Here is a 20,016-nt window from a genome sequence, read left to right on the forward strand (position 1 = left end):
TCCAACTGACTACAGTGGACTGGAATGCATTACTCCGGGGGGCCTGAGTTTGTGTTTGTTTTTCCACAGCAAAAAGAAGCTGTGTGCTCTGTATGGGAAATGGACAGAATGCATGTACATAGTTGACCCTGCTGCCTTTGAAGCACATAAGAGAAACGACAAGAAGGAAGCAGAAGAGAAGAAACCCGCTAAATCGGTATGCGCGTGAACCACTTAAGCCCTGTATACTTTGTTGTACAATTAATTGTTAATTGTTTCATTTTTGAAAATCTTTGTCTGTAATGTCCAAAATAGGGGCACCAGGTTTGAAGTAATAAAAAAAGGGCGAATGATCAAATACACCAGGAATATATTGATGCATACATTTATGACATCATTGGCGTATAATAGAAATATAGATCACCTAGGCATTTGTATTATTATATTAATGCCACACCATAATTTGTTTATCATCATACCCGTCTTATTTAGCCAATCTACAAGCTCACAACGGGTCACAGTGAGAGCTTGTAGATTAAAAAAAAAAAAAAACTTTTAGATGTATTTATTTTTTACATTTTGTTTTAAAAGTTCTACATTTCAATACAGCAATCCATTGATGTTAAAAAGAACATGTACATTTGAATTTGTACTTTTGAATACTAGTATTTACTTGGAGTATATACTTTGTCCACCACTGCTGCTGATGCACATGAATGTGTCCTGATGTCCAGGGCTCTGGTGAGGAGGCTGAGGATGTGCTTCAACCAGACACAGAGACCGTGGAGGTTATTCCAGGCAGCCAGCTTCTCTGGAGAATGCCTCCCAGACCAGCCAACTCTGTTGAGGTAAGAGACCGACACTCTAATGCTGACAGCTTATTAACTCCGCCAGGCCGGACGGCATAAGACCGGAGACTATGTTTTCGCCCATGTCAGTCCATCCATGTGTGTGTGTGTGTGTGTGTGTGTGTGTGTGTGTGTGTGTGTGTGTGTGTGTGTGTGTGTGTGTGTGTGTGTGTGTGTGTGTGTGTGTGTGTGTGTGTGTGTGTGTGTGTGTGTGTGTGTGTGTGTGTGTGTGTGTGTGTGTGTGTGTGTGCGCGCGCGCTTCATTTTATGAGCAGCTATAAGCGGCCTCATGTTGGTGCTATAATCACACACTTCACCTTTTGGCCTATAACTCTTGAACTATGTGTCATACAATCAAAATTGCTTTCACCTGGATTCCTTGGATCATGACATCTCCCCATGCAGGCCATTCTATTATAAAGTAAAAGTTAATATTTCAAAAGTTTTATAGGTTTATAAAATACTGTATATGTGCACGTGTGCTCATATAAAAATTATGTTTTTATTTTTGTCACTTAGAATTTGTATTCCTTTTTTATACACATACATACAATACACATCACATACAAGAAAACAAAGAAAGAAAAAACAAGACTTCACAATAACCAAAAAGGAAAAGAAAAAACACCAAAAAGAAACACCAACAAAAGACAAACATTTTGAAACCGACAACTGTTCAGATATGCATCTTCTTGCTACAATGGCAATAAAAATTATGTTTTAACTGACTTTTTTTTTCTTTCGTTGAGCGACACTTGTCGAAAAGGTCCAGCAACGACTGATGCATGAAGCGTTCATGTTTTGACACTTGGAATCATTGATGTTGTTTGGTTTATTTGTAAGATGTACAGCTTCACGTCCTTCGCCATGCGTCTGAATGAGATGACCTCAGAGATGGACGGAGTCATGCCCAAGACAGACTGCAGACTGAGGCCTGACATACGAGCCATGGAGAATGGAGATATTGGTAATAAAGATTGTTAGGCAACACGCATCGCATCTTTAAACCAACTGTATTTTCTTTTTTGTCGTTTGGAAAATGAGCCAGGTCACTTAGTTCCGGGGACCCCCAGATTTTCTTGAGGAGGTTCCAGGGGGTCCCCAGCAAAATGAGCTAATAAAGCCTCAAAATCAGTTTAACCACTGTAACCCTAATTTATAACTTGACTATTTGAAAATAGCCAATCTACAAGCTCTTGATATATATACCTTTATATTGGAAACGATTGAAACTTTTGTAATACTTGGCACACAAAACATTTTCAAATGGGGTGCCTGCGGACAAATATAGATCAATTTGGGGGACCTTGAAAATGTTTGAGAACCACTGATTTAAATGTGACCCCCCCCCTCGTGGTTGTAGATCTAGCAAGTGAAGAGAAGAAGAGGTTGGAGGAGAAGCAGAGAGCTGCCCGTAAGAACCGCTCCAAAGCTGATGAAGAGTGGAAGATGAGGTGAGATTGTCAGGGAATCTGACCACACTGTCCATTCTCTGGATTTACTGAAATTAGCAACTTTATGGAGTATGTTAATGCATTCGTGAATATTCACCACTTATATTCAGCCCTATTTTATGCTTAAGATATTCATGAAAAGAGGAAGAAGTCCCACACACCATCTCTTCACAGTTGTTTTATTGATTACAGAACAACGTTCTGACCTTCTGACATTCATCAGGTATCTAGATACCAGAATGTTGTGCTGTATTTAATAAAACAACTTGTGTAAGTGAAGACAGTGTGCGGGACTTCTCCATATTTTCATGTGGACTTTTCCAATGCACCAGTCCTTATGCGTAGGTGTGTAAGAGGACTCTTTCTACTAAGTTTATACTGTAGATGTTCGACAATAGCCAATCACAACATAGCTCACAACATAGCGCAATGCGATGTGTTTTTACATTTTGAAAAGTCTTGGATTTTTTGGAAACATTGTGAAGCATGTTTTTTTTTTACATATTAACCTTTTTTTACAGAGAAGCCAGAGTTAATATGGTTACATTTCCATTCATAATGAGCTCACACTGTACTGTTTTCTAAATGTGTGGCTATGAAATGCTAAAGTAAAATTACATTGAACTTTGTTTTTTCTCTTCTCACTGATGTTAAGGAACCCTGCCCTTGGCCCAAGGTTAGAGACGCTTGCTGTTTATGTTGTGTGTCTTAACGTGTGGAGTGATCATGTCATGCAAATAACAAGCACTCACAAGTCCCTTTTAATCACGATTCAATAAGTTTACGATTCTTTGATAATTATGTTGTGATACGCTGTGATTTGTTTTTCTGTTTTTTGCAATTTTTTCAATTGTGTTGACTGCCATAAAACGTTTCAGTCTTTGTAGACATTTAAAAAAAAGTGTTTAAAGCAATAACTGCCACTTTATTTTATTTGCATTTAGAACAAATTCAACATTTGAACTAGTTTAACTTGATCAGCATAAAGTGAAGTGGCTTCTGTCCCACTATATCGGTTTAAATTTCAATATTTGAACAACAAATACATTTTGTGCTCTCTCCTGAGCTACAGTATGAACTGAAGTGCAGGTAGATTTGTCCAGAATGTCAAAAGAATCACAAATCTTGGCGGCAAAGAATCAATGCAAATAATGACAAAAGAATCGCGATCTTATGCTAAATTGATTGTTTCCCCTGTAAAAATCTAAGTGAATTTTAGATCCGTTTCAATCAACCCTCAGGTAGTAGCAGTCCTACTACAATCAGTTCTTTCACAGAGAGTATATTGTAATATTGTATTTGTCAGTGACAAAAGCAAAATCATTTAATCACTAAATTCTACTTTTGCACAGGAAAATGATGACATGTTATTCAAAACCTTGTGATGTGATCATCCTTCCTGTATGTTCGTGTCACATGTGTGTGTTCCTGTAAACCGTGACCACTGTCACGCTGAAAAAAGCCTGATTCATACGTGGCCCAAAAATAGCAGATCCACAAGCACACGCATTGTGAGCTTGTAGAGCTGCTATTTTCATCATGGGATAACGTTATACGACGAATTGTAACACACCGGTATAACGATGACTATAACCATATCGTTCTCCATTGTCTTTGTTATACTTGTGGTTTGAACTCTTTCAAAACTAAGTTACAAAGTGCTTCACAGAGAATCAAAACACATACACACACATAAAATAATGCACATGACACAACAGAAGAAGAAGATACACAAGGAATAGTTAAAAAAAACAAAAAAACATGACACAGCAAATGCAATAGGTCACAATAGGTTAAAACATTTGGGGAATAAAGGCAGCTTTATAAAAGTGAGTTTTCAGGAGAGATTTGAGCCGGGGCACAGACTCTTTAAGCCTGATCTACACAGGGAAGGGCATTCTAGAGAGTTTAAGCTCTGAATGCAAAAGCCCAATCTGCTTTTGTTTTTAGTCGAGAATTTGAGATGACTAGGAGAACTTTGTCCGAGGATCTCAAGCTACGTTTAACTTTTGGTACATAATAGGGTGATTAGATCAGAGATATAGGATGGGGCCAGACCATAGATGGCCTTAAATGTAATTAATACCATTTTAAAATCAATTCTACACTAAATTGGGAGCCAATGCAAGGATGCTAGAATTATCTTTTGGAGTTGTCGTTATATGCTTGGTGAGAATGACCCTTAATGGTCTGGTGTTTTTTCAGGTGGTTCGCCCAGGGACAGAATCCCCACATCAGCACCCAGGACTGGCTGTTTGCTGGTGGTTACTGGGACAGGAACTACCCCGACCTGCCTGACATCTACTAGAAGACGTCTTCTGATGGTCCAGATTAGGGCAATATGACACCTATGCTACTGTAGCTGCTGCCTTGTCAGAGAACTTCCAGCCTCCTTTTTAAACAAGCCTCCTATACAAATGATAATTATGCAAATAAGCATACCATAACCGCACAGTAAAATCTCTGTTAATTTAACTCTCAGACTTAAATTAACACTGAGGATTTTATTGTGTGCAACGTGGCCTTATTGGGTAAATGTTAATAATGTGCATAAAATGGCAATAATTGGTATTTAATAGTTACAAAATGTAAAGCATTTTGACATCTGTTTAAGATTTAGTTTTTTTCTTTATTATTATTATTTTTTTTAAACCAAACTATTTTCTGTTCATAATGTACCCTATTATCCTTATGTGTTGACGCATCAAGTTGCTATAGCATAGGTTGATGCATAAGGAGGTTTATGGTTTTTGAATGTGCGTGTCTTGTTTTAATTATTCATTACTGTATTGTGTTTCTATACATGTATACTAGTTTGCACAATCTTACATTACACCTCCAGTGATCTTCTCATCACCTCATTTCACCTTCCAAGCTCCTCCCTCCTTCGTAGGAGGGAACATGTCATTGGTTACTGCTAAACCAGCTATTCCCAACCTGTGGGCCAGGGCCCACTCGTGGGCCATGAGGATATTGCAAGTGGGGCCTCAAATAATTGGCAAAACACTACGATTTTAATGATAATATAATATATTAAAATAAAAATGTCATTGTGATACCGATAAATGGGAACTTAACTTACGTTATTTGAATTGATCCAAGCGGGAACACAATCGATTAACAAACTAAGCATATTTTGAAACCCATCTGACCACTTAACGGTCTGTGGTCAGATGGGTGGGCCACGAACGCTTTTGAGATTTTCAAGTGGGCCCTGATCCAGACAAGGTTGGGAACCACTCAGGTATATAGTATTCACACAAGAAAACAAAACAAAAACAGTTATTCATGGGATCTCTGGAGGGTTATGTTGGCTCTACATACATCTGTATCATATAGCATTTATTTGTTTTGTTTTGTTTTGTTTTGTTTGTTTACTTCCACAGCTATGAAAAACCGTATATACTGTGTGTGTATCAACGGCATGAATGTTTAACTTTGCATATCTTTATTTTACAACCCCACAATTTTACATTACCGCAAATTGTTACAATTATTAGGACAGTGTTTTTGGTTGAGTTGCAAGGTCTTTGCAAAACATGTGTGTGTGAGAGAGAGAGAGTGTCTGTCAGTCTGTCCACAGTGACTGAATACACTATCATCGTGAAATCAACACACGTCAAACGACGGTGCTTTACACAAACAATGTACTTTCAACTGAAAAAAGTTTTGTCCTACGACAAGGTACGAAGAGGTATAATAGTCTTAAGTCTCGTTATTTAAGCAAAAAGGTCATTGTTACTTCCTGGTCATTATTTAGCCACCTACTGTATGTATGTCACATGGTCCAATTAAAATGTATTGCAACTGTCTAGGAAAAAAGAATATTCAAAACTTCACTGAAAGGTTTGATGCTATAGCTCTGATTTCAATCCTCAAAAGTATTTTTGAGTGGTTTTTAAAATGCAAATTTATGAACTTTTTCTATACCACTAATGCATTATTTACTTTACATGATTATATCTATAAACTAATTTATAGAAAAAAAGAAATACATTGTCTTTTGAATATCTTGTCCAATCTGCCTCATACATGGTTTGAGGTTTATTTATTGTTACAGCACACAGTAAACATGACACTGAGTTATCGTGGAACTATTTTACCTTACAACTGTATCTACTCATTTAGATTAGGAGCTTATAAATTATATACCTTACATTAGTATATGGAGCTATTGGGCCTCTAGTCCCAAATAATTGCACTTAGAAGCTACTTTATTTTAAAACATGGAACAGCATGTACACAGTCATGTAGTTAAACCATGTATGGGTGGTTAATGGTTACATATGCAGGACAAACTGGCTTCAAGGGATTCAGTTACTGTTTGATTGTGTGTTAGCAAGTGCAAAACAAGTGACCTGAGTACAGTATTTCTTGGTCTGCAACTGTCTCTCATTGTGAGTATTCTACTCGTACACCTCTGAATCCTGTTAGTATTTCTACCAGAGAAGTGAGGTGGCCAACCAACCATCACAATGCTGTTACATCTACTGTAGTTTGGTATTAGCTTCAATTCTTACAACTAAACTAAACCCTGCGCCACTTTTCTTCCACTATAATTAATTGTACTACCTGCACTCTAGCCCTTTTAGATGGTTTTTAATCTTCACATGGCAGGGGTTTACTTCCCTCTGGATAAGCTGATTGAATGCATAAATATGCCTCCATTACTGTCAAAGACAAAGTTGATAATCCATTATTGGTCTGTCATTTCTAAACAGATCTGATGGGCATAACCCCTGGCATACATCACAACTGCCATGTTGGAAACAATATTATTTCTCAGACTTGTTGGTATTGCCACGGGGTGGCTTTTGACCATGTTTATTTATGGCAATCACCTTATGCAATAGCTCTACATTATTATCAACATTAAGTGTTGGCCTATGTTAATTAAAACAAAATATAGCCCCAACCTGAAGGATGTCAAACAAATTTTGATGTCAATTCAGTCTGTAGCTACAGCTAACTTTATGTTAGGAACTTCAGTTTATAAGAGAAATGGTGTAGTCCACTTGTTCTCAATGTCGGGTCCGGGGACCACCACGGATCAAAATGAACCCTTACAGGTCTGTAACTCTGATGTGTACCAACAAATGGTGCACTCACAGTTAAATAAAAATTAGGATTTTACATTGGGGTCCTAGAGATTAAAAAGATAATAAATAATCTAACAGGGGTTGCATGCCTAATTGCATATCAAACTGGAGGTCCTTGGAATTAAAAAGGTTGAAAATCATGTGGTGTAGTCAATGTAAAATAGAATGGGGTGTACAATCTGTCCTCTCTGTGCTGTGCTTTGTGGTTATTGTCTCCGCCAGGCCGAAAGGCATGGCGAGAGAGTATGTTTTACCCTCCGTCCGTCCGTCCGTCCGTGTGTGTGTGTGTGTGTCCTGTCTGTGTGTTAACAGCTAATCTCCGGCACCGTTGGCCCGGTCGCTGCGAAACTGTGCACACCCACTCCCTGGATGCCAATTCAGAACCTCTGCCCCACATTTTGCACATGGGCCTGTTATAGCGCCACCAGGAGGCCGATTTGTGCAAAACCCATTTTTTCTCATTACACCTACAGCTTTTAACCAAACGTCATGCAAATCGGTACACAGTATCTCTATAGTCATGTGATCAACCCGGATCTGTCTGATTTCCCATATTGCATCCTCATTGGCTAAGGTTGGCTTCCAAAGTTTGCAGGATTGGTCCGTTTTGAACAAACTGCCTCCAATCATGAACGCAGCTTGCCATTTCCATAAAATTGCACACGCACATTCCCACTAGGCCGAGGAAGAAATGCCACTTGAACATTTTCAAATCAGCCTCATGGTGGCGCTATAACTGGCCGATTTGCATTTTTAACTATAACTGCACCGATCTGCGTGAAACTTTGCACGCACACTCCCTAGAGGCCAAGGAAAAACATTGGACTGCATTTTTCACATCTGCTTTTTACAGCGCCACCAGGAGGCCGATTTATGTAAAATACATTTTTGGAGATTATTCCTTCAGATTATGTCCAAAAAACACGCAAATTGGTACACTGCATCTCCATAGTCATGTGATTCTGATGGATCTGTCCGATATTTCATATTCCATCCTATTTGGCTTACAGTGGCTTCCAAAGTTTGCAGGATTGGTCAGTTTTAAACAAAATGCCTCAAAACATGAATGCAGTGTGCAATTTCCGTGAAAGTTTGCATGCAGATTCCCACTAGGCCGAGGAAGAAATGCCCCCCTTTTCACATTCACATTGGCCTTTATAGCGCCACCAGCAGGTCTAATTTAGCAAAACACATTTTTGGAACAAAATGCCTCAAATCATGAATGCAGTGTCATCCCATTGAAAGGCCTAAGAAGAAATGCCACCCTTTTCACATTGGCCTATTATAGCGCCACCAGGAGGCCACAATAACCTACCTGACCTGGCGGAGACCTGTGCTCCGAGGAGCACTTTTTCTAGTTCATAATGTGTTTGTTTTCTGTGAAGAGCTTTTCAGAGTCATAATGCACAACCTTGGCACAGTAAAGATGTTTCCTATTCTTGAAACTGGGACATGAGCCATGACCGCCCCCTAGTGTTTCATCATTGTTTTTGCAAATGTCTGGGCTCATTGGGATGCTGACTGAACTTTCAACCCGATCGCCAGTGGAAACGTTCTCATTGAACGTTTTTCAACGTTTCTCAAAATCCGTGCATAGACTACTGGAAAACCACAAATTCCGTGCATAGCCGCCTCGCATCTCCCCCATTGTGACTAAACCATTTCGGAGGCGCGCAGTCTCAAGGGAATTGTCGCCGTGTGAAGGACCACCGAGCGAGCTAAAGCGAGCGAGTTGCCGTCCTGAACATTGCGACATTCCCTTGAGCCTACTCAGCGCCGTTTGAGTTACGTACCGATAGGCACAGAATCGTACATTTTGTTGTGGGGACTGCTCTACTTCCTGTTTTTTCCGGGTTGCGACTGGTTACGCCCACCGTGGGACTCCCCGTACATATGCACGGAATTTGGGGGTTTCTAGGCGACTATGCACGGAATGACGTCCACAAATCCGTGCAATGTATACTAATTCTCTGGCGATCAGGCTGGAACTTTAGAAAGTTAAATATATACTCAAAAAGTGTTTTCAGAAAATTTGAGCAGCAATGGCAAGAGTGCAGAATATGGGGGGGGGGATATTTTAGCAGCTGGATATGTATAATGTACAATAAAAGGTGTACACATAGATTTACATATAGACCTACACAATTTATGCACTGTATGTGCAAAAGCACAATAAGGGGTATTTACAGATTTAATGCAGGGTTGTTTTTCTTGTCCTCGTTCACTGCTCTGACAGCCTCAGGATACAAAAAAACTAAAAATATTTACACTGGAAAATACTTGGCCTCCTACAACATCTGAAAGGTGACAAGCTATTTTCACAAATTACTTATGAGGTAACTGCACTGTGGATGCTGCCCCTCCTGATGTGAACAGAGGTGCGAAGGCCCGGACTTCACTGCTTGCTGCTTAAATGTTATAATTATATAAACTTATTATAGTCGTCATAAGAGACTCCTCACACCACCGACCTCTAGAGTTATTACTAAATAACAAGAACTAGAATTGTACATCTCTTCTCTCTTCCTCTCTCTCACTGATCAAGCCATGGTCAAACAGAAACCGCTGCCTAACAACGCCAATTTTGTTTGTAATGGATCTCCATATTGGCCATCATTTGCATCCGGCATGTATATTGACATTTTTGCAGACAAACTCACAACTTGAACTTTATAGAAGGCGGACGTGTGTAGGGGGTCGATGTTAGAGAGTTTTTTTTTATTTAGCCACTGTAAATCGATTACTCACAAACTATAGAGAAAAAGGTCCATCTACATTTACACGTGCTGTACATGCAAATGCAATACATAGTCAACACCAAGTTGCTATTCTGATCTTTGTTCCCATGCAGTGTTTTATTGCAAAGAATAACAATAAGTAAGGCATTGGCACTAACAAGTAACCTTGCCATATACACGTTCACACCGTTGATGTGAAAATGTAATTGTTTTAATGGTGTTCACTCGCCCTGCCACGTGTTGTCCATGCCATGACCAAATATGGAGGTCCAGGTCAGTCTTTCCCAAGTATACCAAATATACCATGTCATCACTATGATGTCAGCTATGCCCATTGTCACTGTTACGTCAGTATGTCATTCTATGTTGTAAGCCTTGACTGCTTAATAAATCTTCATGGAATTTTTCTCGCCTGGCTGTTGCCTGCATTTGTATTCAGACTCCCTGTCATGATGACAGGTGCTGATCTTGCAGCAATGACACTTGCAACATCTTGCAACTACTGTACTTCACATTAGTTCATGTTACTTTTCAACAAAGGGTAGGTAAAGGTTTAGTGCATAATACTGAGGTTTCTCGTTTGAAGTTGTAGGTAGTAAGATCCTCTACAGAGCAACATGGCCACCTGCATGAGAATGATCATTTCTTCTCGACAGATGTATAAAAACTCAAATCTTACGTCACAACACAGCACCAGAATATGTAGAACCATCATGGCATCGTCGTTATTGAGCGAAACATTAGCACTGACAGGGTTTGTCACCAGGCAGTCATACAGCACGAACGAAACCTTAAGGAAAACATTAGGTAATGTTCCCATCACTTCATCAATGTCAACAGCAGGCTGGAGGCTCACGGGGAGACCTCGCCACTGGTCCCGGGTGGCAGCAAGTGTTTCCGGCGGTGAAACAGGGTTCCTCACCCCGGTCAGTCGCTTCCAGTTCAACATAGACAGGGCAAGGGCATACAGCAACCACACTAGTGGAGCCGGGTTCTCGGGTGAGGATGGCGGGGAGAGTGCGGGTTCTGGGGGCATGGAGTCTGGGGAAGATGGCGGAGGAGCACAAGTGAACGCTCTCACACCCATGGTGGTGCCAGAGGTGTTTCCTTATGTACCACTTATCGCCGTTAACAGGACCCCCATCTTTCCCCGCTTCATCAAAATAATAGAGGTGAAGAACAAAGCGTTGATGGAACTGGTGAGGAGGAAGGTTCGACTGGCTCAGCCCTATCTTGGTGTCTTCTTGAAGAGAGATGACAGTAATGAATCAGATGTGGTGGAGTCTCTAGATGCCATCTACTCTATAGGCACCTTCGTTCAGATCCATGAGATGCATAACCTGGGGGACAAGCTAAAAATGATTGTCATGGGACACCGCAGGATCCGTATCACACAGCGACTGGAGGTTGAACCAGAGGAGATGACATCGTCCATTACACCGGAGTCAAAAGCAGAGAGTGGGTCACAACCCAAAGCACTGGCAGAAACACCGGAGGATAAGATGTCAGAGGCTGTCCTGACCCCAGAGATCCAGCCCCTGCCATCCTCCGACATCCTGATGGTGGAGGTGGACAACATTCAACCTGAACAGTTTACAGTCACAGAGGAGGTTAAGGCACTGACAGCTGAGATAGTGAAGACCATTCGTGACATCATCGCCCTCAACCCCCTATACAGGGAGTCAGTTCTTCACATGATGCAAGTAAGCCAGATAGTTGTTGATAATCCCATCTACCTCGGGGACATGGCGGCAACTCTGACCGCAGCCGAGTCCCATGAACTACAGGACGTTCTGGAAGAGATCAATATCCTTAAACGGTTGTACAAGGCTCTGTCTCTGTTGAAGAAGGAATCTGAGCTCTGTAAACTGCAGCAGCGGCTGGGAAAAGAGGTTGAGGAGAAGGTCAAAAAGACGCACAGGAAGTACCTGTTACAGGAGCAACTCAAGATCATTAAGACAGAGCTGGGTTTGGAGAAGGAGGACAAGGACGCCATTGAGGAGAGGTTTAGGCAGAGGCTATTCGACAGAACTGTCCCCCAACACATCATGGATGTTATCAATGAAGAATTTAACAAACTGGGACTGTTAGACAACCACTCTTCAGAGTTCAGTATAACACGTAACTATCTAGACTGGCTGACCAGTATGCCCTGGGGGACAAACAGTGAGGAGAACTTGGCACTCGACCGAGCCAAAGAGGTTCTGGAAGAAGATCATTATGGGATGGATGACGTCAAGAAACGCATCTTGGAATTTATAGCAGTCAGTCAGCTGCGTGGTTCTACCCAGGGGAAGATCTTGTGTTTCTATGGCCCTCCAGGAGTAGGGAAGACCTCTATAGCCCGCTCCATCGCCAGAGCCCTCAACAGACAGTACTTCAGGTTCAGTGTGGGAGGCATGACTGATGTGGCTGAGATCAAAGGCCATAGGAGAACCTATGTAGGTGCAATGCCTGGGAAAATTATCCAGTGCTTGAAGAAAACCAAGACAGAGAACCCACTCGTGCTCATAGATGAGGTGGACAAAATCGGCCGTGGTTACCAGGGCGACCCATCCTCAGCACTGTTAGAGCTTTTGGACCCTGAGCAGAATGCCTACTTCCTGGATCATTACCTAGATGTACCTGTTGACCTATCAAAGGTTTTGTTTATCTGCACAGCCAATGTAGTTGACACCATTCCAGAGCCTCTCAGGGACAGGATGGAGATGATTAATGTGTCGGGATACGTGGCACAGGAGAAACTTGCAATCGCAGAGCGTTACCTGGTCCCTCAGCTGCGTACACTGTGTGGTCTTACTGAGGAGAAGGCCTCCATCTCCTCGGACGCCCTCGGTCTGATCATCAGACAGTACTGCAGAGAGTCTGGAGTCAGGAATCTGCAAAAACAGGTCGAAAAGGTGTTCCGTAAGGTGGCGTTCCGTATCGTTAGTGGAGACGATAGCATGGTAACCATCACACCTGATAACCTGCAGAACTACGTTGGCAAACCACTGTACACTGTCGACCGAATGTATGACATCACTCCACCGGGCGTGGTCATGGGACTGGCATGGACCCCCATGGGTGGTACTACCCTGTTCGTTGAGACATCATTGCGTGGTCCTCACGGAGCAGCAGCGCAGAAAGAAGGGGCGGGATCACTGGAGGTCACAGGTCAGCTAGGTGACGTGATGAAGGAAAGTGCAAAGATTGCATCAACCTTTGCCAGAGCGTTCCTCATGACCAAGGAACCTGATAACAACTTCCTGGTTAACTCCCACCTGCACGTGCACATTCCTGAGGGGGCTACTCCCAAGGACGGGCCGAGCGCTGGCTCCACCATTGTTACTGCTCTGCTGTCTCTGGCAACCGACCGGCCGGTGCGTCAAAACGTAGCTATGACAGGAGAGGTGTCACTGACTGGCAAAATACTGCCGGTGGGGGGAATCAAGGAGAAGACTATAGCTGCTCGTCGTGCAGGAGTGACCTGTATCATCCTACCTGCTGAAAACAAAACAGATTACTTAGAACTGGCAGATTACATTAGAGAGGGACTGGACGAGCATTTTGTTGAACACTACAGCGAGATATACTCCAAGGTCTTCTCATCAAACACGACATGCCTGCTTTCCACTACAGGCCCAAAGGGGGTGAACCTTGCAAGACAAACGAAACCAATTAGCCAGGGTTTAATTGACAGCTGATAAATATATATATATACATTTCTGATCTTGTATGATATCATGAACCATCCAGGCCTCTCAGGTCATCTGAGAAAGGTCTGCTTTCTGTTCCTATAACCAAATAAACGTTGGGAAGCATCATTTAGTTCTTATGCACCACATATCTGGAACAAACTCCCAGAAAACTGCAGGTCTGGCATTGGCTGAATGAACTTTCATTGTATTGCACACCAGAAAAGATATTGTATAGTGTAAGGAGAAAACCTGCAATATACCCAAAATCTGGGGTAATTTCTTTGATGTTCTTCCATTAATATCTCCTAATAGTTGATTTCTTTCTCCTCTGTTTTTTTTTGTTTGTTTTATTATATTTGATGTTGTAGAGAAGGTGGAAAAAATAAATAATTGAGGGTTGAGTAGTGTACCATTCTGGGAAAGGGGTGGGGGGAGGGGTTGGGAGGACTGTATTTTTTTCTGTATTTTTGGTTCTCTTTTTTGTGGTGTTTTCTGTGTATCTTGTTGTCTTTATCTTGCCTTTTTGCCAGACCCAGGGGGTCTGCCTACATGAGGCTTTGTCGGTCGGTCGGTCTGTCCCTCTTTTCCTCTGCACACACGTCATGCGAAGTCCGGCCATTCAGATTTCAACCTCTAGTTCTCATTATGCTTTGTTTAATAAAAAAAGAAAGAAAAAAAAGAATATAGATATGATAATGATAAGTGTACATTGTCAATACATACATCTTTATAAAAGAAAACTGCAGGTCTGCTGCCTCTCTTATTTATGTTAAAACAAAACTAAAGACCTTTCTGTTTGCCGCTGCCTTTGATTGAGTTTTTATTTTTTTATTTTCTCTTCTGCACTGTAACTGTATCTATAGATACATTTTTACTTCTTTTGTTTTATGCATCCTAATGTCATTTTATAATTGTGTTTCCTTGCTTGATGTTCTGTGTATGTAAAGCACATTGAATTGCCTTGTTGTTGAAATGTGCTATACAAATAAAACTGCCTTGCGTTGCCTAGGGATGAAACATGTAAAGAACCATGAACACAGATTACAATTTAAAATAAGGATAGATGCGAAGTAACTGCTGTTGGAATGTCTGTATTTGAGCTGCATGTACTTGATATCTCCAGCAGATGGCAGTGTTCTTTGTCCATCAGAGCAACTGGCTGCTGTGTGGGGATGTGATGTCCCAATGTTGGCATCCCACTTGTCTTACTGAAACTGAACAAAACTGCATTATCCGATTGAACTGTTAACAGTGGTGGAAAGTAATTAAGTACATGTACTCAAGTACTGTACTGAAGCACACATTTGAGGATTTTTTTACTTTACTGGATTATTTTACGTTTTCAGTACTTCTACTTCTACTCCACTATACCTCAGAGGCAAATATTGTACTTTTTACTCAACTGCAATTAGTTGAAAACTTTACTTTACTAGACACTTTGTAGATTTTTGTATTATTACAAAACATGCATTAACCACTTCATCCCTATATACTTCGACTATTTGAAAATAGCAGATCTACAAGCTCTACAAGATTTGCTATTTTGAAAAGATTTCTACACATTTTGAACACTTGTGAAATAGGACATTCTGCATGACATGAGTACTTTTACTTTTGGTACTTTAAGTACATTTTGATGCCAATACTTTTGTACTTAAGTTTGGAATACCGGACTTTTACTTGTAGCAGATATTTCTACATTGCAGTATTTATACTTTTCCTTAAGTAAAACATTTGAGTACCTTTTCCACCACTAACTGTGAATCGAAAAGGCATTGTTTAGATCACCTTCACGTCACATGATCATGACGTCACCTGACGTTGTCGCGTCACCCTTCCTTCCGGTACTTGTACTTTAGTCTGAGCTTCCGGACTACAAGTTGGACTACAAACTCTTGTACATCTCGTCATGGCTTTTGAATCCGAGACTGGTGAAACTTCTTTACCAGTAGTTGGAATAGCCATAGCGGTGATAGCAAGTTTCATCAACGGGTCGACATTTGTGCTTCAGAGAAAAGGAATATTACGTGCCCGCGACAGAGGTGCAATGAATGTAAAAAAAAAAAAAAAAAACATCTCATCTCATTCTGGGTGTAAACTGAAGGCTACATCTTTATATGTCTTTTCCCCAGGTGGGTCCTATCTGAAAGATGTCGTGTGGTGGAGTGGTACGCTTGCTAGTGAGTATTGATGACCCTTGGGTTATACTTCGTCTTACAACTGTGTCGATACGGCGTCGTGCGTGGGCTTGTAGAACGGCTAGTTTCGCTACGCAACACCGTCGTACGATGAATCATACATTATGCATGGCATGATGATGATGATGGGTGGCTGCCAAAAATAACAGATCTATAAGGCAAGCACAGTCCACACTGCCCCAGCTGATTTCACCTTTTCTCCTCTGCCTCTTTCCTGTCACTATTTAATTGTATTTATTTATTATTTATTTACACAGAGAACAGTGTCTTTTGTTGAGATTCTGAATTCATAACTCCCCCGACTCCCCACCTTCAAAAAATCCAGTGACTGATTTGTCCAGAGATGAGCATGTATTAACTTTTGAGGAGTTTATACAAACCCTTAACCCTTCAATTCAATTATTTCAGTGGCCTTAAAATCATTGTTTTATTTGATGACCTTCCTGCCCAGGCATTTGGCCCTTTGTGCAGTCTAAAAACTGACAACACCAAGGGCCAAGTGGCCTTGACCCTAAATAGAATGATGAAATTCCACGCCAACGTGTCAACAAAACCAGAAGCTATCTTGACATTTGTATTGTACCTTAAATGCATCTTATGAACTCTCTTTAAGTGATTGTGGGCCAGATTGGGAATTTCCTGGCATATAATGCAGCCCCTGCTGTCATAGTGACACCCTTGGGTGCCCTTGGAGTGTTGTTTGGGTAAGTAAGTCAGAAGAAGTAAATTCATCCCTGCATTTATTTCAGTCTTTTCGTTTGGATATGATCAGAGAGTCAGTCAAAATCACAGTCTGTTTTATTGTCACATCACAGGTTTACAGGTGCAAATCAGTAGGTGAAATTTGTTTTTGTGCAAGCTCTATCATTTTGTTTTCAGGAAAGAAAGAAAACAGGCGGTGAGATTACCACATAATTATGGTCTTTGGTGTTTGTGGCATGATGCTTCAAACAATGCTAACTTGCAGTTACAGAATGCAGTCTGTAAACTCTATTCTTAAAAAATGATATGTTAGACTCCTGTGTTTTTAACTGGAGGCACATTTGCTATTTATTCCTCCGAGATGGTTTGAAATGACAATAACACTGACATTCTGCTTTATCCTCCTAGTTACTGCATCATTTGAAATTCAAAGATCACCAGAGGACAGAACCAAGACTCAAAGACTTGGCACTGTTACTTTCATTGTGTAGTACTGTACAGTATTGCATTGGGCTGGGCGATATGACTTTAATATCACATATCAATATCACGATTATTACAAACTTTAGCCTCGATTACGATTAATGAACGATTCTTCTTTTTTTATGTTGTGAAAATAGCAGATCTAGAAACTGTGAGTTGTGAGCTTGTAGATCGTCTATTTTCACTATTTGTGTATGCCGCCATTGTATCACAAAGTATAATACGGGTTGTGTGGTTAATCAGACTAATCGATCATTCATAAATCGTTTATAAAAAAGATCTTTTTGAATTATTTTGTTAATTTTTTAATATAATATATGAACAAATATCTTTTTATATAATATATCAACAAATGTATTATATTATAGGGCGGGAAATAGCTTCTCGATTATTTGATTAGCCTATATGAGCAAGATTAAGTGGGCTATTGGTTCTAAATATCGGTTTTGATATCATTTTGGTTAATTTCTCAGCCCTAGTACTGTATGTACTATGTATGTCATACTAACTGTATCCTTTGCTCTGCTGCCAAAATGTGAGACGCTTGTTGTGTGTGATGTGATGTAGGGGTGTGCTGGGCTCCTGGGTGCTGAAGGAGCAGCTGAACATCCTGGGGAAGCTTGGCTGTGTGTTGTGTTGCTGTGGCTCTGTTATGCTCATCATTCACGCCCCAAAGACAGAGGCTGTTACCTCCAGAGTAGAGCTCCAAGAGAGGCTAGCTGACCCAGGTGTGACATTTAAAACACAAGTACACTCACTTAACACATTGATTGCTTAGATCAAGTAAACTCGTTTTTGTTTTTCATCACTTGCTTGCCAAGAAGAAAAAAAAAGATCTAGACTCCTATCCACTTCCTTGTTAACTTAAAACTTTAAAATTCTGTATCTCGGCTTCTGAGTACTTTTTCTTTTTTTAATTGAAAAATCTCTGGCATGAATAATAATAGGCAGTGAAAATAATTCAGGCAGTGAATGTGTTAATCCTGTATGTAGTTACATCTGGCAAAGGTCATGCAAAGTGCAGTCTTCGCCACAGAGAAATAAACTATGCAAAACAAGGGCATGTCATGCTTTGTTGGCACATTGGCAAATCAACATGCACGGAATATTATGTCATAATGACAGTGTAGTACTGTATGTATATGTGTGTGTATATATATATATGTATATGTATATGTTATATATGTATATGCATGCATACATACATACATACATACTTACAATATATATATGCTACATACATGCACACACACATTTTCTGAGCTGAAATCAAAGTATTATGCTTTTATTTGTATAGTCTTATTAGGCTTATATATGCCAGAGGTGCAAAATTTCAATGTGTAAGTTATACTATTACTAATAGAAAATGTGCTTGTTCTTTTTGCAGTGTTTCTATCGTATGCCTCATTGGTTGTCGTGCTGCTGGTGGTGCTAATTCTATGGATTGCTCCAACCCATGGTGCATCAAACATCATGGTATATGTGGCTATTTGTTCACTTCTTGGAAGCTTCACAGTGCCTAGCAGCAAAGGACTGGGCCTGGCTGCACAAGAGGCCTTCAGTGGAGGGGCATCAAGTAACGAAGCCCTGGCTCTCTTCCTGGGCTTGCTGGGAATGCTGGCTATTAGCATCGTTATACAATTTGTGTTTATCAACAAAGCCCTGGAGTGCTACAGCCCTAACATGTTTGAAGCCATCTACTATGTGACATTCACATCCACAGTGATTTTGGCTTCTGCTATTCTCTTTAAGGAATGGACTGCGCTAACGGTCACTGACAGTCTTGCCATGCTGTGTGGTCTAACAACAGTGTTTGTTGGAGTTGTTTTGCTCCGCATATCCCATGAGGCCTCGCTTACATGGAACCAAAGAGAGGCACGAAAGAAGACAGACTGATTGAGATTAATGTTTGATTGAACGGTATTGCATTGCCACAATGCCTGTACTACTTTTGACTGTGTATAAGAAAATAATATTTATAATTATGAATTTAATTTATGCTGTCTCTCATTACAAGTAACATGTAACAGTAAATAAAACAAAGAGTGCATTTTTATTAATACAGGGTTCTGTACCCATAGCTGAATGGGTAGAGCCTGGGAAAAAGAAGGTCCTTCGTTCGAGCCCCGGCAATATGTTGAGGTGTCCCTGAGCAAGGCACTTAAACCCTAACTTCTTCCCCCCTGCGCTAAAGTCTCACCACTTGGTCAACAATCAGCTGGGTGAAGCTAAAAACGGAATATTCCCTTTGGGATCAAATGGGTCTAAATTAGTAGTATATAGACTGTGTTTTAGCTGATTATTAAATCTACAATTTGTAATATCAAGAATGTATTAAGGTAGATTGACTTTAACATCACATACATTATTACATGTCCAAGTACATTGGACATGTGTATTATTGGCAGGATTGCTATTTTCACAAGTTATATCCAAAGTTGGTCTTTTATTTCAAACTATGTCATCATAGTGCATCATACACAAGTAGTTTATTCAGAGCTCTACTGTAGGAATGACCAAAAATCGGAAATCTACAAACTCACAATGCGTTTTGAGTTGATATGCTATTTTCGGCATAGATTAGCTATTTATTAGTTTACTATAGAGGGTAATGGGTATACTATACTAAGTGGTTAAATAAACAAAATTTAAGGTAGAGAAGGGAAGACTCCAATGGTTGCTGCAAAAAAGCAGTCATGCTGTTACTGCAGTTCAACAGTATTGCCTTATGCTTTGCCAAAAATAGCTGATCTACAAGCAAGCTTGTACATTCTATATTTTCAGTGTGTGACAGTGTTCGTACAATGAAATATAAATCGGGCTAATAGCCAAGGA

The 20,016-nt window shown here is 40.5% G+C and overlaps 3 protein-coding genes across 4 annotated transcripts in view; all 3 read left to right on the plus strand.

The window, feature by feature from the left end:
- osbpl1a (oxysterol binding protein-like 1A) overlaps positions 1-5,453 on the plus strand; it is a 28,696-nt gene extending 23,243 nt beyond the window's left edge. The window contains exons 24-29 of one of the 2 annotated variants that reach the window (XM_084067052.1): positions 70-196; positions 714-827; positions 1,671-1,794; positions 2,191-2,281; positions 2,937-2,957; positions 4,487-5,453. In XM_084067052.1, the coding sequence (XP_083923178.1) occupies positions 70-196; positions 714-827; positions 1,671-1,794; positions 2,191-2,281; positions 2,937-2,957; positions 4,487-4,589 (580 nt within the window). In that variant the 3' untranslated portion in view covers positions 4,590-5,453. The remainder of the gene's footprint in view (positions 1-69; positions 197-713; positions 828-1,670; positions 1,795-2,190; positions 2,282-2,936; positions 2,958-4,486) is intronic. The other variant, XM_084067053.1, reaches the window with a different exon arrangement.
- Positions 5,454-11,137: 5,684 nt separating this feature from the next.
- LOC311051482 (lon protease homolog, mitochondrial-like) lies at positions 11,138-13,804 on the plus strand (the record flags this gene model as incomplete). The annotated part of the gene is made up of 1 exon (XM_084066061.1): positions 11,138-13,804. The coding sequence occupies exon 1, from the start codon at positions 11,153-11,155 to the stop codon at positions 13,802-13,804; it is 2,652 nt and encodes an 883-aa protein (XP_083922187.1). The 5' UTR covers positions 11,138-11,152.
- Positions 13,805-15,686: 1,882 nt separating this feature from the next.
- nipa1 (NIPA magnesium transporter 1) lies at positions 15,687-19,241 on the plus strand. Its single transcript, XM_084067655.1, has 5 exons — positions 15,687-15,840; positions 15,931-15,978; positions 16,610-16,700; positions 17,749-17,909; positions 18,569-19,241. Exons 1-5 carry the CDS (start codon positions 15,708-15,710, stop codon positions 19,075-19,077), a joined length of 942 nt encoding a protein of 313 aa, XP_083923781.1. The 5' UTR covers positions 15,687-15,707; the 3' UTR covers positions 19,078-19,241.
- The last annotated feature ends 775 nt before the right edge of the window (positions 19,242-20,016 follow it).

This window comes from Gymnoscopelus microlampas, assembly GCF_963454915.1.
Source record: "Gymnoscopelus microlampas genome assembly, chromosome: 9".
NCBI lineage: Eukaryota > Metazoa > Chordata > Actinopteri > Myctophiformes > Myctophidae > Gymnoscopelus > Gymnoscopelus microlampas.

Excerpts from the sequence above, each read along its gene's own strand:
- nipa1 (XM_084067655.1), top strand. The coding sequence starts at position 15,708 with ATGGCTTTTGAATCCGAGACTGGTGAAACTTCTTTACCAGTAGTTGGA. Across the intron at positions 15,841-15,930 it reads ATTACGTGCCCGCGACAGAG|GTGGGTCCTATCTGAAAGAT; the intron begins GTGCAATGAATG and ends TCTTTTCCCCAG. Across the intron at positions 15,979-16,609 it reads GTGGAGTGGTACGCTTGCTA|TGATTGTGGGCCAGATTGGG; the intron begins GTGAGTATTGAT and ends ACTCTCTTTAAG.